Source organism: Nicotiana tabacum, chromosome 7 (assembly GCF_000715075.1).
Source record: "Nicotiana tabacum cultivar K326 chromosome 7, ASM71507v2, whole genome shotgun sequence".
Classification (NCBI taxonomy): domain Eukaryota; kingdom Viridiplantae; phylum Streptophyta; class Magnoliopsida; order Solanales; family Solanaceae; genus Nicotiana; species Nicotiana tabacum.
In genome coordinates this window covers 115,394,998-115,412,657 of record NC_134086.1, presented here as the reverse complement: position 1 = coordinate 115,412,657, position 17,660 = coordinate 115,394,998, and the positions used below count along the sequence as shown (strand labels likewise).

General features: G+C 36.1%; 1 protein-coding gene across 2 annotated transcripts; it reads right to left on the bottom strand.

Moving 5' to 3' along the window:
- Window positions 1–166: 166 nt before the first annotated feature.
- On the bottom strand, window positions 167–7,964 carry LOC107770773 (uncharacterized). Of its 2 annotated transcripts, none has more exons than XM_075217515.1 (8): window positions 7,796–7,964; window positions 6,122–6,858; window positions 5,630–5,707; window positions 4,885–5,119; window positions 4,229–4,328; window positions 1,960–2,095; window positions 714–1,067; window positions 167–607 (listed from the first exon to the last, which is right to left on the bottom strand). In XM_075217515.1, the coding sequence occupies exons 2-8, from the start codon at window positions 6,737–6,739 to the stop codon at window positions 407–409; spliced, it is 1,722 nt and encodes a 573-aa protein (XP_075073616.1). In that variant the 5' UTR covers window positions 6,740–6,858; window positions 7,796–7,964; the 3' UTR covers window positions 167–406. The 2 variants fall into 2 exon arrangements, with proteins under 2 accessions (XP_075073616.1, XP_075073615.1); XM_075217514.1 differs by having other exon boundaries at window positions 7,756–7,962.
- Between the last annotated feature and the right edge of the window lie 9,696 nt (window positions 7,965–17,660).

Genomic DNA, 17,660 nt, shown 5'->3' with positions numbered 1-17,660 from the left:
CTTCCAGTAGACCAATACTATGTTATACTCTTCAGTATGTTCTGAATCTCAATGACTTATGTTTCAGCAAATGGCTCTGCAATTTCAGTTTCCCCCCTTGTGTACAAGATAGTTGCAGTAAAGTTGGGAACGCTCGAGGATGAACTGAAATGCGTTAAAATCATTATTCCTGAATAGTAAACATCATCCATTTCGTCAGTTGTAGTCCCACGTTTACAAAGAAACGCCCAAATATTTTTATAAAAGAAAGAAGTTACTGGGAGTGAATTTATCACCCTCAAAGTACACTTGACTTATCATTTGACCACTACCAAAAAAGAACAAAGGAAAATCAATTGTATTGACCTTCTCCAAAACTTCAGAATCACACGTTCGACGTGCATTAACATCTGGAAAAAGAATTAACCTACTGCATAAACATGGAAATAGCTGCATGAATAGAGCTCTTGCGGGCAGAACCCTCACGCTTAACCAGTGAATGTGGTCCATTCCAGACAGATCTTTGATTATCGGCAAATAGGATTCGCGATAACTCCATAACTGTTGGATTTTCAAGATAGCGCAGGTTCTCCAACATCTTGGCTTTCTGATACTTGTCTTGCAACTCCTGTACAAAATTTTTTAGGCCATAATAGTCAGAATGTGCCTTTTGCATACTGGAAACAAAAGTACAAACAATACTTATCCCATAGTATTTGCTTTCCATGAATTACCTTTGGCCTCTGTTGCCCAGTTGCTGCATTTTCATCTCCATGCTGCACATTTTCTTTTCGAGTGTCATTCAGCAAATCTCCACCTGGCTCCACATTTTGCTTATGATGATGTGCTTTGCGCTCATATACAGACACATGACCTGACTGCAAATGCTCAGAGGTGACGCCCGCACTTTTACTTTGGATTCCCATTTCACTCTCCATCTCTTCCTCTAGCTTCTCATGTAAAGCTCCCTGATTTTCAGTTAACTTTCTCTCTGCTCCTTTTTTTTGTAGATTAGCATCACCACCTTGCTCAGGTGAATTCTCCATATTTGATGAGGTGTACTCTCGACTTTCAACAGGTGAAGTTCCCTTTTAGAATGAAAATGGATAAAGAACAGTTAGTAAGGATGCTAAAAGAACTGCAAAGAAGTATAGGAACCACGCAAGCTCATATGTGATAATTCAAAATAACCTTCTTTGAAATAAGTAAAAAGGATACAAAAATTGATGAAGAAATTTAGCTTTAGAAATTCACAGCTTGATTATTTATTCCCCTCAAGTTATTAAGGTTGAACTAGCATGTCTAAGATAAGAAATAAAACATAATTACAAGTATCAAAATGTGTGTCCACCACATCTGGAAGCAAAATTTGTTAAAGAGATGACAAATTATTTATTTTCATGTCTGCAACACACCTGCCAGGCCGGATTTTTGAAGGAGAAAAACAAATAAACTAATTTTTGAGAAGTTGCACTACATACTGTTTCAAATTACATATTTAACGAAAAAACGAAGCACATGAAGATACATTGCCTGGCAAAAGACTGAATTGGGATGCATCACAACGAGCTTCATCAATCAAATGACCAGCTATTACTTATTAGATATCCTTACAAATTCACTTCTAAATTCCAAGACGGGATACAATTGCAACAAGCTAAAGCATATGATACAGACGTTCCAACATTGAGGGGGAGTGTTAAGAATATTGTAATTATTGCTCAACTTAAATACCAATTAAGGAGACATCTTATCTAAGATCAAATAGGATCGATTAAGAAGATTCTTTGTCTATAATTATGTATTCTTATATTCCATCTTGTTTTAGAATATTTGTATATTGCTACTTGAATCCAAATAGGCCTTCTCTTCTTTCTCAACAGATTCTTATTGATTCCCTTATGTAAACTCTTAATTACAAAGTATTCTTAACAGATAGAAATATATAAAACAGGGGCAACAAAACAGAAACTTTAATACCTCTGGTTTATTCTCCTCTGGATAATCATCACTAGCCTCTTGGTCATCCAACAGCCGAGTGCTCTCCTCCCGCTCTTGCCTGCGTCGTATCATCACACATATAGCACAAAGGCATCCTTCCTTGTGCTTCTTGAGCCTGAAGGAAAGCCAATAAAATCAAGGAAAATAGATTACACCTTCAGTGATGGTATTAACAGTAAATTGATACCATACTACCACCTTTAGCCAATTTGTAACGTCACCAGTATATAGCAGAAACCGGAAACTCATGCAAAAGTCTGGGGAAGGGGATTATACTTTCTAAAAGAAAACAGAGAAAGAATTTAAGAAAGAAGTGTGATAGGGCTTCCGATTGCGTGACCTTATGATTCAAGAACCAGTAAACTACTAAATAAGATTCTGCAACATTCAAATTACCAAATATTAGTAGCTCTTAATTGTGGCATTTACTTGACCAAATCAAACGCTATTTCTGCCAGTGTTAATTTTGTTTGGCATTGAAAATTATCGCACTAATATATCTTTGGCATTTTCCAACTTCTAAGAAATTAAAATTGCCTTTGTATTTTGCTTAAGAATTTTCCTATTCTATATTATTTCCTCAAATTAAATACTCCAAGTCCTCCTAATCAATGTAAAAGAGGATCTTCTTTTACAGAACCTTTGTTGAAGAGTCCATAGCGATATTGAAGCTAGGCTAACTGTAAATTATTAAAAGTAAATAGAAACATGGTTGGAGATTATATATGCAGTTTTCCTATTTACTTTAGGGGCTGTTTGGTAATTCTGACTAGCATCACGAATATGCCAGATCAGATTTATCCAGCATTTAGTACGTGTTTTTGGTTTCTCTGGATTAAGCCAGTTTCACGATTGTGAAAAAATTGGGGACATTGTTGTTAAAGGTCTTAAAGCGCGCTTATGCTATGAAACTCGGTGAAGCACAGGTTGTGCACTTCGTGTTGCTTAGTTGGCATTTAATATAGGTGTCAAGGTATGAACGCATATATATCTTCACCAATTGGCTCTGTCTTTAAGAGCACATCACTAGACAAGAAATATAGTGACAAAATGGTACATTAGTTGTTACGCAATCGTCATGATTGAACTTTTAGTGATTATGAATAAGAAATTGGATATTTTTGGTATAAGAAAAAACGAGCCACTGAAAACCTAAAACTACATATTTTTGTTCTATATCAGTATTTTAAAATGGCGTCTGAACTCGATTGACATGATTTTAACTACAAATAATTAGCTTACTTGCAGTTTCCCATCCTTCTCCCTTACCATTATTTGGTCTCCTATCCTGCATGCCCTAGTAGTGACCTCCCTCCAATGACTTCGTCCTGTCGAGTGACTTCTCTCCTACTGTCGACCTCCTTCAAGATAAGGTCTCATGCATTGCATCTAGTTCACCATCTCCCCTCCTGCCAATGGAGCAATCCATTCCCTGACATCCCTTTCTCTGCTGCCCATAACCAGTCGTTGAGCTTCACTTCTCTCTGATAACCCCAGTGATCTCGTCCTTCTATGGAAAACACCCCCCCCCCCCACCCCCCCCAAAAAAAATAAAAAAAATCACCCTGCTAATGCCACAAGTAGTGACTCTCTATCACTAAATGGCTTACTTAGGGTCGCCAGCAAGAATGCATTTTCCAAACTGACGGAAAAGATGCTTACCATCCAAGAAACTACACAAAATTTGCCTATAATTATGAGAAAGCAAAAGGTACAGCCAATTATCATAAGAAAAGAATTTCTTTGGTCTAAGGCTATGTTGCGCGGACTCTCCAAAATGTAGCCGCACCCGTGTCGGATCCTTCAAAAATGCACTACTTTTGGAGGATCCGACACGTATCCGGCCACATTTTTGGAGAGTCCGGGCAACATGGGTCTAAGGCAAACCCAGAAGGATAGGATTAGTTGTGGCACACAGTTGCTCCATAAAGGCGATAAGGCTTAATAATATTGCAATTGAGATATCTAGTTTGGACAGGAGTATAGCTATACATTCTCTGTTTGAGAAAAAAGATGTGCTTTTCAATGACGTCTTATCTTCCATCTCCTCGAACCTTTATCAATAAATGATGCGCAATTGCTACATTAACAGATAAAAAAAATTCATCTTTATAAACCTTTTTCTGGCTAGTTTTATGATAATAAGTGTTCAATTTCTCTACATGTACATTGTACAAACATGTCTAGACCCTGCATAGAAGTGATGGCCAATGAGAAAAGTATGTAATTCGAGCATACAACAACATACCCTTGAAGCCTTTTGTTCTTCTGACTAAAGGAACCACCTTTTGTAGGTTCCTTTCCATGACTTGAAGGTGTAGTGTCCTTAGTTTGACTGCTTTCGGCACCTAGTCGGATAAGAAGACGTGAGTTTTTTTTTTATATTTTGGTTAAAAGAAGAAATGAGTTAAATGCTGATTAGCGACAGTTTAAAGGCTCAAACAAGGAGAACACAAGATAGAAGAAATTATTTAGTGAACATTTAAATTAATGCTTTTCCATAACGATGAAGTATTGTATGACGATATATCAAATTGTATGCAGACACATAAGGGAAAAGAGAATTTTGGAAAAGAAGTGAAATTTTACTTGGTAAATGCAGAAGAAAGAAGAGAAAGGAACAAAGGGACTCCAGAGGCATATATCTCTTCCAGCCCTAAACCAAACTTTGATACTTTTTGTAGTCATATAAACAAATCTACCTGCTTCAAGTATGGAAACAAACAGACAAAACCACAAACCAAGACAAACACGTGCCAGTAGATAGTTGGCATAGAGTAGAGCATTCAAAATTGATGAACAATGCTTAATAGCTAGGCGTGCAGAAAAGGAAGACAAACATATAAGCAAATTCAGCAGATTGATACTGGTATGAGAATAGATTAAGGCGCTAGAGAGATTTACTTTGCAGATGATCACTGTATAAGCCAGCTGCTGTCCAGTACTTTGCAAAGTTCTTTTTCACCCGCTTCATGAGCTCCATAACGTAATCACCCTTATTATTGTATTTGTAGCAGTTATTCCATATATACTGCACATCCTTATAGACATCCTCGGAGTTCATGTACTTGACACCACTTTCCAGATTACTACATATTGTCCCGAAATCCATAGGCGTATCTATAACATCAAAATAATCCTGCCCCACACACCAGTTGAAGAATAATTTCATCATTAATGTATTAGAGGAAGGAAAAAGGGACAGGTAGAATAACCAATAGCTGAAGCTTTAAAAATACTATTCAGAAAACAGAGACTGCAACCTCTACATACTTTCAGCCATCACTTTTGCTTTTGGTTTGGGGGGGGGGGGGAGGGGGTAGGATTTCTAGGTAAACCCAGTCATGATATTGGAATCGAGATGTAAATTGGAAACTTTCTTAATGCTACAAGAACTTGTTATACGTGAACAGTGGAAGTTGGTCCTGCCAATACCAAAATATACATAAGACTTTTCAGCCTACACGGGAACCATTTACAATAGCTTTAATCAGTGTAACAAATTTTACAGATTCTGTATTTACTTGTCAAAACCCTCTCACAGGGACATGAAATTCTTGGTGTTGAATTAGAACCTACAAAGCCAACTCTAGAATACATTACTCCTACTATGGAAGAAAGATACTAGAAAAGTAAATTATTTACTTACAGGAATTCCAAGAGCGATAGGATCAACTGGAACATTGAAGGGCTCTGCTGCATCCATTTTCATAATTTTTCTTATAACCTAAGTAGACAGGAAATAAAATTAATTTAGCATAGAAGTTATATCCTTAAGATACCTTTAAAAACTTGCATCTTCGAAGCATGGTAAAACACTATGTTTGGTTCCATGAAAGGGATGGGGAGGGGAAAGGAAAAAGAAGTTCATTGATATACTATCCATAAGCGGAGGTAAGGGTGAAAGAGAAGTAAAAGACATAGAATTTCTCATATCCGTCCAATTTTGGAGGACTAGAAAAGTTAATATGGAGGGGTAACCCTCCAATTCTACCTCCTCTCCGCTTTTACTTCCTTACCAACTAACAGCTATAACTCATAACCTTCCAACCCAACAAGCCAACACATATGGAATAGGTTAAAACTGTGCATTTTCTGAACACACCATTACAAATAGATTAGGTTTCTTTGTCCCGCTTACCTCCAAAGCAGTGTCTAGCTCCTGCTTGTTGAATCTCAAATCACGGCGAGGTAACTCAGGCTCTTGCTGTTTTGTCTTCTCTTCCTTCATCATTTCAGCATTACTACAAGGGCTCATGCTTGAAGAAAAGCCCTTTGAAGACTTAATCTTTATGCCTCCAGATTTTTTTGGCACATTTCCAGTGGTAGTTACATTATCCTCGGGCAATGAGTTTGCACTGTCTTCCATTTTCTCATTAGAAACAACCTGTTTTTCTGGACCAGCTTGCTGGCTACTTTTATCAGTATCACTAGGAGTAGCTGCTTCGGAAGAGGTACGCTGGGATTCTAACGGTTTTGAAGTTTTGATCTTTACTTTCATACGCCCATAAACTGCTAAACCTGCAGGTTTATCCCTTGGTGCACCAGAAGTAGCGATTACAGTTTTTTCCGGTAGACCAGTTACGGTAGAAGATGGTGTCTCAGCCTCAACTCCAGAGTCAACTCCATCATTGTCAGAGTCTTCTGTGCCAGAATTTGTTTCTGTATTCATACTACCATTATTAGGAGCATCCTCACTCGTTCCAGTTGTCCGAGGCTTCTTTGCGTTACCTTTTTTGCTTCCGCGTCGACGCTTCATCTTTTGTGAACAAATACTTAAAGTGAGTAATAGTCTTTAGTCAGTTGAAACTCTCAAAAGGACAAAACTAGGTTGTATATCTAGCACTAGGCTGCTTCAAGCAGGAAAGTATTGTCAGCCTACAAAAACCGCGATAAACAGGGAACAGTTAGAAAAATAATCCAATTTACAAACTATACAAAACTAATCCCAAAACATATTATTGCAATCAGGTGCAACATCAGTAATTCAAAAGCCCTACTTGGACAAAAAACACCAATTTTTCTACTTGTAAACTTGACATGGATCTGCTGCACCTCGAAACAACATACTCATTGATTTTAAATTAAGAAGACATTACAATACACTTCCACTTTTTGATGAGAAATGTATCTTGGGCCTAACTCGATCTCTAAAGCTAGCTCATGAGGTGAGGACCCCAGTCCATATAAGAAGACCAAATATCCACGTCCCACCTGATGTCCGACAATTCAACCGTTTTAGCAAGAATTTTGCTGTACTAGTCTCTTCCATAAAGAAAAGTTAATTAAACATACATGTACTCTTCAAAAACAACCTGCTGAACACACACAGTTAATGTATACATTAAATCTCTTTTCAGAACAAAGAAAAAGGGATTGAAATTTAAAATTACCAACAATGAGAGCACAACAAAATCAAACCCTAGAATCCACCAACAATCAAGATATAAGAGAAAAGAGAGGAGAAAATCCAATCTAACTTAAACCATGAATTAAATAGCAAAAACAAGAACTTCTGACAAACCAACATAACCCAAAAACTACAATGAGAATTAGCAAAAGAAAAAAGGAAATAAGAGCTCGAAATATCAGAATGAACGATCAAGAACTTCAAAGATACAATTTTGGACGACCCGACAAATCCCATTATACAAAACAAGAGAACATATGAGTAGAAAACTAAAATTCTACAATAAAAATACACAGCTAAGAGTAGGAATCTGTAAAAGAACTAAAGATTTTAGGTAGTGAAGGGCTTGAGGCTAAGAGCCCCACCATTTCCTTTGTAGTTTTAGCCTTCAGTTGGAGAGCTTACTCTTTTCTTTTTGAATCTCCCTCGCTTATGCGTTGATATACGTTGCGGTTGAAGTCGAAAAATATGAAAGGACCCCGAAAACACAAAAGCGATTTCGAAATTACAGAGGAAATCCACAAAAAAACCCTTTTTCTTTAGTTTTCACTTTTCCCTTTCCCTGTCGACATACTGCAATTAATATAGAATTTTCTTATGTAAACATTAACCCTCCAAATTTTTAAAAAATTTCACCCAGCTCCCCTCATCTTTTACTTTGACTAAATTACGCTTTTAGGACCTAATTTATAGAGTTGTGTGCAAATTAAATGTCTGAATGTTGGAGGCGGACAAGTTTCTTTGATTAGACATTTTTTGAAGTTGGAAAGCTATTTGGAGTTAAAGAATTAGCAATTGCCAAACTTAGGAAAACAAACTATGTGTTCTTTTCTTGACATATTATCATGTACCCAAACAAGCAAAAAGGAAAAGGAAAGAAAAATGAGAAGCGGGGGGGGGGGGGGGGATCAGTTATATCATTTCCAATGTTAAAAAGCAAATAATTTACGGTATTTAAAAAACGGAAAAGGACCATATATTCCAGTGAATTATATGAAATTATATATATTTGTCCGTCAATAAAAGGTGGGCTCACATATGTCCTTGTTGTGTATAAGGTGGCTCACATATACCCTCTTTTAGACGGACCTTACTAATAAAATGTTTAGCACCAAATTTTAACACGTATCACAATGTAGTGCATTCCATCTATACTCTAATTTAAATAATAAATCAATCCGACTCATCACCCTTATTTTATTAAACCGACCCGACCCAGTACCTTACAATAAACCCCGATCATGTTATATTACCCCACTCTCTCACCTATGCTTTCTTCTCTAAATGCTCCTCTCACGATAATTGATGGTCAATAAAAAGTGAGCTCATTATTAGAAAAGTGTGCTCATTTCAACTGGTTTTTAGCTGCAGAATAGTTTAAACCCCTGATTTTGTTTATCGGGACTTAAAAAATTCAGCTTTCATATTGGAGGTCAATAACAGAATATTGATCTTTTCTTTGCAATTCTTTTTTGTTTTTCAGTGATTTTTACCATTGGCACATATAGCATCAATGACAGGAGGCAGTAAATTCTGTTTTCTCTTGGATTCCACTTTCATGTTGTTGGTTGTTGTCGTTAAAGTGACGTTGGCTTAAAATTGTGTGCTCGATGATGATATTCTGTTGAACTGTGGAGGTCATGACGGTCTTGAAGACGCCGATGGCCGAAAATGGGGTTCGGATGTTCGGTCACCGTAGTTGAAGGGTAGCAAGTTATGGGGTAATGTAATAGGATTAGGGTTTATTGTAGGGTACTGGGTCGGGTCGGTTTAATTAAATAAGGGTGATGGGTCGGGTTGATTTATTATTTAAATTAGGGTATTGATAGGTTACAAGTACTTTGGTCATGCGTACTTTGCTTTATGTTTTGATGATATAAGGAACTTGTTACACATTTACAAGACCTTAAGATCACAAGGTTCAAGGTTGGGGATCTATCTTGCATTATGATTTAACTCTTCAGAGTGGAAGGAACAACTGAGGGAACAGGTCCCTACCAGTTCCCGAGGAGACTGTGCGAAGTCAACTCTCCAGTTGGAAAGTTGCTGCATGCACATGCTACAGTGCAGGAACAGTGCTGCAATCAACTTTTCAGGGAAGACTTTTTACCTACCTTGTTTACTTCATTATAAGTGATGTCACACATGTATATATACAATCAAGGGAGGTAAAACACATTCACTTGAACTTTTCAGAAGCTCATTCACGTTACTATTCAGCAAGAAAGTTTCAAGTGCTTCAAGAATAAAGAACAAAGCAACTACGGACCAGTTCTCACATTGAGTTATTGTATGTCCTTAGATGAGTTGTAATTTTGTCACGGTTCTTTAATTGTAAATCCTATCTAGCTTATTTAGAAGCATTCTATAGGAACCCCTTTGTAAACCTTAAACCAGTGCGTTTGAGTCTTGGCTAGAGTTTGTAATAACTCTATTACAAAGGCTTGTAATAGAGTATTACAAGTTAGGAACGGATTAAGAGGTTAATTCCTAGGTTGCATAGGTTGTAATCTAAAAGTTGCTAAGTAGTGAAGTTGAAATCCTACAAGGGTAGGTCGTGGTTCTTAATCCCGTTGAGCTGGGAATTTTCCACGTAAAATTCCTTTTGCCATTTATTTACTACTGTGTATGTGTACTGTTGAACCTGATAGAGAACCTGGTTCTCTATAGAGTTTGATGGACCCTTATATTCTATCAGGTATAGATGGAATGCACCAGATTGTGACACGTGTCAAAATCTGGTGCTAACATTTTATTAGTGAGGTCCATCTAAAAAAGGGCATATGTGGGCCACCTTATACACGGCAAGGGCACATGTGAGCCTATATTTTACGACAGGCTAATGTGTACAATTTCGTATAGTTCATTGGCATATATGGACTTTTTCCGTTTAAAAATATCCTTGACCCGCACATAGTTATTGTTTCTATCGGATTAGTAGAGTTTATGTTGCATTTACTTTACTTATTTATTAAGTTATTCATCAAAGTTTATCAGGTTGGCATAATTTTACTTGTCAAGTATTTCTCTACCGGATTGGTGGATTTATGTCATAGTTACTCTACCTATCTGTTAAGTGTTCATCGAAGTTTACCCGATTCATATAAGTTTTTTGTATTATTTTAACAAAGTGTTATTTGAATTTGCAACTTCAATTTCGATCAAATCACCACAAATCTGTTTCAAATGATCTCCAATTTGAAACTAAGGCTTTCAAATACCTACACAAATATACCTAAATTACTAATGTAGCCAAATAACACTAAAACAAAAAGAACCACTTTGTCTTTTTCAATACTTTCTAAAATCCACCACCAAACAAGAATTTCAAGATTTAAATATTAAAAAATTATGGTGTTCAAGTAAAAAAAAACATGGGCATTTTGTTAAAATAGTAAAAATGCAGACATTTTGTCAAGACTAGTCCCATTGAGAGGCATGCCATGCAATTTTTTGATAGTATAAGGCTAAGGCCCAGTGCTACAGCTGCTATATTAAGGCAATCACGTCAACTTCCAAATAGGGGTGGGCATAAAATCTGAAAACCAAATTCCAAATTGAACCAAATTAATTTGGTATTTCGATTTTGATTTTTTCGATACAAAAATTACAGTATTTCGATACGGTATATGGTATTGAGTTTTTAATCAAATCTAAGTCCAACTATATTTTTATTTTCCAGCCCAACTATATTTTTATTTTCTATAGTTCAAAATTCTGTATATAGGATAATACACAATTTATTTTCTAGCTATACATTTGAGGAGCAGTGAATACATTGATGTAGTTAATTGATTTTAGTTACATTGAAAGACTTTGGTATGATACCGAAACCGTACCGAACCAAATAAGAAAAAACTGAATCGTACCGAACTACTTTGGTACGGTATTTAGTACGCACAATTGATATATTGAAGTACCAAACCATAATTGTTAAATACCGGACCAAAGTACCAAATGCTCACCCCTACTTCCTAATATGATTGTTCGATTTCTATTTCAAATAATTTTTCTTTTCCAAATCTCTAACAAATTATATATCCAAAGTCAAATGCCATTGACCTTGATCTTTAGGTTGTTACTGCATATACGCTTAATTCGGTAAAAATTGTACAGGGCGCCTTATTTGGTCGCCCCCATTTAATCTATACCCATTTTTTAAAAACGTTTTAGCTTATACTCATTTTTAAAACAATTTCAACCCATTTCTCCTCCTCCTTCCCCTCTTTCTTCTTCTTCTTCTTCTTCTTCTTCTTCTTCTTCTTCTTCTTCTTCTTCTTCTTCTTCTTCTTCTTCTTCTTCTTCTGCTGCTGCTGCTATTGGTGCTGCTATGAAACTTCAGTTCATGGGATGATTGTCATAAGTATGTTTATCAGATTATTTAAAAATAAATTATAAATAATTACGTAAGTTAGTAGACAATAATTTGTGAATATTTCCACGTAATTCTATTTTTTTCACGTTTATTGTTTCCAAAATGTATGATTTAGATACTGTTGGCAATCAGATTATTTTATAATAGTAATACACTATGAAAGAATAAGGTGATTATTTATCTAGTATGTTAGAAAGTTTTTTCAAAAACTTCAGCTTATATAGTGCTGAAGTTTTTACAAATGAATTAAATAACTCAAACATCTTCTGGTGAAGTTTTTGAAAAAGCTTTATGACAAAACTAATGAATCCAGGACAAAAAAAACTTCAACTTATATAGTGTTGAAGTTTTTACAAATGAACTAAATAATTTCAACATCTTCTACTGAAGTTTTTGAAAAAGCTTATCCAGGACAAAAAAAACTTTAGCCTATTTAGTGCTGAAGTTTTTACAAATGAACTAAATAACTTCAGCATCTTCTGCTGAAGTTTTTGAAAAAGCTTTATGATAAAACTAATGAATCCAGGACAAAAAAACTTCAGCTTATTTAGTGCTAAATTTTTTACAAATGAACTAAATAACTTCAGCATCTTCTGCTGAAGTTTTTGAAAAAGCTTATTCAGGGCAAAAAAACTTCAGCGTATTGCCTTTGCTACTTTAGGCTCGTCTGCTGAAGTTTTGCGTGATTGCCTTTGCTACTTCAGCCCCGTATGTTGAAGTTATGCGAAAAAGTGGGTACGCTTGTAATTTTTTTTGTAAAGCGGGCACAAGTGAAAACGTGACCCAAAAAGCGGGTATAGATGCAAATGCTCCCTTAATTCGTAAATGGAATTTTTTTATTCCTATATATTATATGAAACTATATTACCCTCCCTACTCAAGTTTTACTATAATTACATTTTATATACTCAATTACCATTTATGTACATTTTAAGGGAATTAATGATAATAATTAGTATCCTAAAATTACTCTAACATATATTTCATTCCTCCATATTTCTGTGACGACCCGGCCAGTCGTCTCATGAGTTACCGCTTCGTTTCCCCTATTTTAGCTTTTTTACACTTCGTTATCCATGTTTTATGTGATCGAGTTGATTAGTTCGAGTTCGGAGAGGATTTGGTAAGAAATGAGACACTTAGTCTCTTTTAAGAAGACTTAAGTTGGAAAAGTCAACCGGGTGTTGACTTATGTGTTAGAAGGCTCGGAAGTGAGTTCCGATGGTTCATTTAGCTTCGGGAGGTGATTTGTGACCTAGGAGCGCGATCGGAATGGGTTTTGGAGTTGTAGAGAAGATTTAGACTTGAATTGGCGAAATTGATATTTCGGCAAATTCCGGTTGATAGGCGAGATTTTGATATAGGGTCGGAATAGAATTTCGAGAGTTGCAGTAGCTTCATTGTGTCATTTGGGATGTGTGTGCAAAAATTTCAGGCCATTCGGACGAATTTGATAGACCTTTTGATCGAAAGCATAATTTAAGAGTTCTTAGGCTTGACTCCTATGTTAAATTGATAATTTGATGTTGTTGTGAGCGTTCCGAAGTTTTGAGCAAGTTTGAACGATGTCATGGGATATGTTAGTGCAATTGGTTTGAAGTTCTGGGAGTTCCGGGATATTTTAGTGCAAAAATCATAGTTGTAGCAGGTCTACAGGGGTTGCAGGCCCCGGAACTCACTCACGCGGTCCGCACAAAAATAAGTGTGCCCGCGTTGAGTGCTGTGCGGACCGCACAAAAGCGGCCGCGGCCGCGGTAGGTGTCGCGCAGACCACACAAAAGTGGGCGCGGTAGGCGTTTGCGCGGACCGCACTGGCTTGCGCAGACTGCGGTCGTTTTGGTGCGGCCTGCGGTAGCTGAAACCTGAGGGGTACCTATAAATACGTGGTCTTGGGTTTTATTTAATATTTTAACCTAGAGAGCTCAGATTTTGGCGATTTTTCGAAGATTTTTCAAGAAATTCATCGGGGTAAGTGATTTTAACTCAGATTTGGCTAGAATACATGAATCTATCACTGAATTCATCATTTAATTCGTGATTTGAGATGGAATTTGGGAAGAAAATTGTGAAACCTTTCAAAAATGTAAAATGATGATTTGAATGACCAAATGGTATCGGAATTGGATAATTTTGGTATGGTTAGACTCCTGAGGGTATGAGGATTCTGAAAATGTAAATTTCACCCGATTCCGAGATGTGGGCACGGGGCTCGGGTTTTGCTAATTTCGAGATTTTTGATATTTTTCGAATGTTTTCGCTTGGGCTTTGTTCCCTTAGCATATTGTGACGTATTCGTTCTGATTTTGGATAGATTCGGCGCGCGTGGAGGTCAATTCGAGGGTCAAAGGCGTCGCGAGCTAGAGAATTAGCTAGTTAGAGGTGAGTGATGGTTGTAAATGATGTCCTGGGGGTTTGAAACCCCGGATTGCACATCGTAGTGCTATATTGAGGCAAGATACGCGCTGGATAATGAGCGTGGGGTCTTTCCCTACTGGGGATTGTGACTTGGTTCATCCCGATTGATGATTTTACCGAATATTTGACTGAAATTCATTTGTTATCATCATGATTTAGGCTGATTGCCATATTTGGGCTTCGTGCCAACTATTTGAACCCTTCGGGGATTTTTATCACTGTTTCCTCACTACTTGACTTATTATTTGAACTTAGTCCTGTTGATATCTACTGTTTTACAAACTCAGCCACTTTTACTCAGTTTTGAAACTAAAATGATATTTCTACATCATGTTTTGGGTTGAGGACTACTGTTTTACTAATGCCCAAGGGGCTTATGATGATTTCTGGACTGAGTGAGGCCGAGGGCCATAAGTGAGGATATGCTGAGTGATATGAGGCAGAGGGCCTGAGTTACTATTTATGCCACGCGGTGGCTTGAGTGATGTGAGGCCGAGGGCCTGAGATACTTTATATGCCACGTGGTGGCTTGAGTGATGTGAGGATATGCTGAGTGATGATGCCATGAGGTGGCTTGATATAGCGCTTGGGCCGTAAGGGGCCCCTCCGGAGTCTGCACACCCACAGTGAGGCGGGTACTCATTATTTTGAGTGATTGATGCTATGCCCGAGGGGCTGATATGAGTGATTGTGAGGTAGCTCGAGGGGCTGATACTATTCCGAGAGTGAGCCCGGGAGGCTGATACTATACTGAGAGTGAGCCCGAGGGGCTGATACTATGCTTAGCGATTGATACTGAGCCCGAGGGGCGGATTTCTACTTGTTATTTACCTGTTAAATTACCTGTTTTACTTGTTTTAAAAAGGAATATCATTTGATTCTTCACTGATTTACTACTTTAAGTGATTTTACTGCTTAATATGGAACTGCTCTGTGTCTTTACGTGTTTTCATACTTTTAGCCATTATTTATAATTGTTACTCACTGAGTCGGAGTACTCACATTACTCTCTGCACCATGTGTGCAGATTCAGGCATCGCAGAGTCCGCTCCTGAGTGCTGATTCTCCCAGTCCAGGCAGTGATTCGGAGACTACGAGGTAGCTGTTGGCGTTCGCAGCTCTGTGCCTCCCTCATCTTATCATTTCCATGTTTTAGAACTATTGTATCGAATTCAGTGTTCAGTAGACTTGTATCCGGATCCTTAGTTGCTCATGACTTGTGACACCCCGATTTGGGTTGTGTCGGGATGGTTCTTGCTATTGTTAATGTTAAAATTCCGCAATTTATGAGTATTATATTATATGTTATTACTGTTTATGAAGATTAACTGTTTAAAAGAGGTGTTCCGTTTTGGTCTGGTTGGCCTTGTCTTCACGAGAAGCGCCATCACGACCGGGTTTGGGGATTGGGTCGTGACAGTTTCTCTCTCCACATCCCATCCCCCTCCCCTACGTATCTTGCACCCACTCACGATTCCACCATTGACAACCATTAAAAAGCTTTGAAGCTTTGAATTCGAATTTGGGTTTTCAAAAAAATATTATTTGTTTGAATTGGATGTTGTTGCAAAGAATTGAGAATTCTCTCTACGTCTCTCTTTATCTCTCAATCCCTAATTTCAGTAATGTAAAGCAAAGGAAAAAAGAGCAGCAATTCCACTATTGACATCCATTAAAAAGCTTTGAAGCTTTGAATTCGAATTTAGGTTTTCAAAAATCATTATTTATTTGGATTGAGTGTTGTTGCAAATAATTGGGAATATGGTTTGGAGTTTATATCTCAATTTTGAGAGGTTTTGGTGAAGATTAGACTTGATTTTGGCTGAATTTCAGATTGAAACTCGAAGAAGAAGAAGAAGAAGAAGACATGATATACATTATATTTACGAAATTGTAGTAAAATTGTAGAAAAATTGTATTCTGTTGTTTATATATTTTTTATTTATTTATTTATTTATTTAACTATTGTATGAAAGTTGAACAACATTGTACAAAAATTATATTTAAGTTATATGTTATTATAGTTGTATTTAACTGGATATAAATAATGTATGAAAATTGTAGATAAGTTGTATAATATATAATTAGTTGTATGAAATTTATTTTTACTATGTATAAATCAGATACAAAATATACAAAAGACATATTGTATAAATTTTATATAAATTTTGTATTTAATTTGTATGTTATTGTAGTTGTATTAACCAGTTAGAAATAATGTGTGAAAGTTGTAGATAGATTGTATAATATATAATTAGTTGTATGAAATTTATTTTTAGTATAAATCATATACAAAATATACAAAAGACATACTATTGTATAAATTTTGTATTTGTTTCTATGCATTTTTATTCACGTTTAGGGTTCTTTTGTCATTTAATTATCTTCTCTTATTTAACTTGAAATCTTAATCCATGTACTGGAAAGTTTTCAAATGCAAAGCCATAGGTAAGAGATTATTTTGTTAGTGAAGATAGTCCTGCTACCTTAAAATCATACCGTCATGTTCAGAGGTGGAATGTATATATTTTATCACCATCCACAAAGTTTGGCACTCCGCAAGGTCATCATGCCTTCAATTGTCTCATCTCTTGACTTGTTTCAGTATTCAAAAGAACAAATAGAACATGTTGTAAAAACCTGTATTACGTGATAGATGTTATGAATAGTTTGTACATTGGATACTACTTTTAATACTATATTGAATTCTACATTGGATGCCCATGTTGTGAATAACTTAAAGATTAAATTTCCTACTTTATGTCCATCATCTTTACTTTTTATGCCTATAAAAGGCCATGTAATTGCAATGGAAAAATACACCAAAGTGAAAGAAGAAAACACTTCTCCCTTCTTTCTATCTCTTCTTATTTACATTTTACTGCATTACTTTTATTTTATTATACGTTATCAACACGAAGCTCTAATTTTATTCTTAACTCCCGCTAAGTTGAGCCATATTTTATTAAGGTATGTATCATTATAATCATCTTATTTATGGCAGTACATATCATATGCTTACTGTTTGCAGATTACTTGTGCGCTTGGGCATCTTAAATAGTTTAAGTACATTGCAGTGATTAAATAACTATTTCCTTCCGTGCTCAACTCTTAGAGGACCTCAAAGTCATCAAACTAGCTATGCACTAATGTCATGGACTCCCTGGATCAAAACATATCTTTAAGGCATTTTGAAGAAATGTGAGAAATGAATTGACAAGCAATAATTTTTTAATTACTTTATATTTTTTGAAACATATAAATAATGTTAGTCACGTTCAATTCTATTAACACATATATATCAATAATATAAAGTAAAATGAAACAAGTATGTAATTTCTACTTTATGGCAAGAATAAAATGAAATAGTAGATTGTTAACATGATATAGCTCTATTTTCATTTTTTTTACCTTAATCGTTTTGTTTTCATTAATTGTTTATTATTATAATTATTTCTCTAACTTATTCATCTTTTATGA

Bases quoted from the DNA above. Each gene is read 5' to 3' on its own strand.
- LOC107770773 (XM_075217515.1), bottom strand. From the start codon at position 6,739: ATGAAGCGTCGACGCGGAAGCAAAAAAGGTAACGCAAAGAAGCCTCGG. The intron at 4,329-4,884 runs GTAAATCTCTCT...TTATCCGACTAG, and splicing joins ATACAGTGATCATCTGCAAA to GTGCCGAAAGCAGTCAAACT. The intron at 608-713 runs GTAATTCATGGA...AATTTTGTACAG, and splicing joins CTGGGCAACAGAGGCCAAAG to GAGTTGCAAGACAAGTATCA.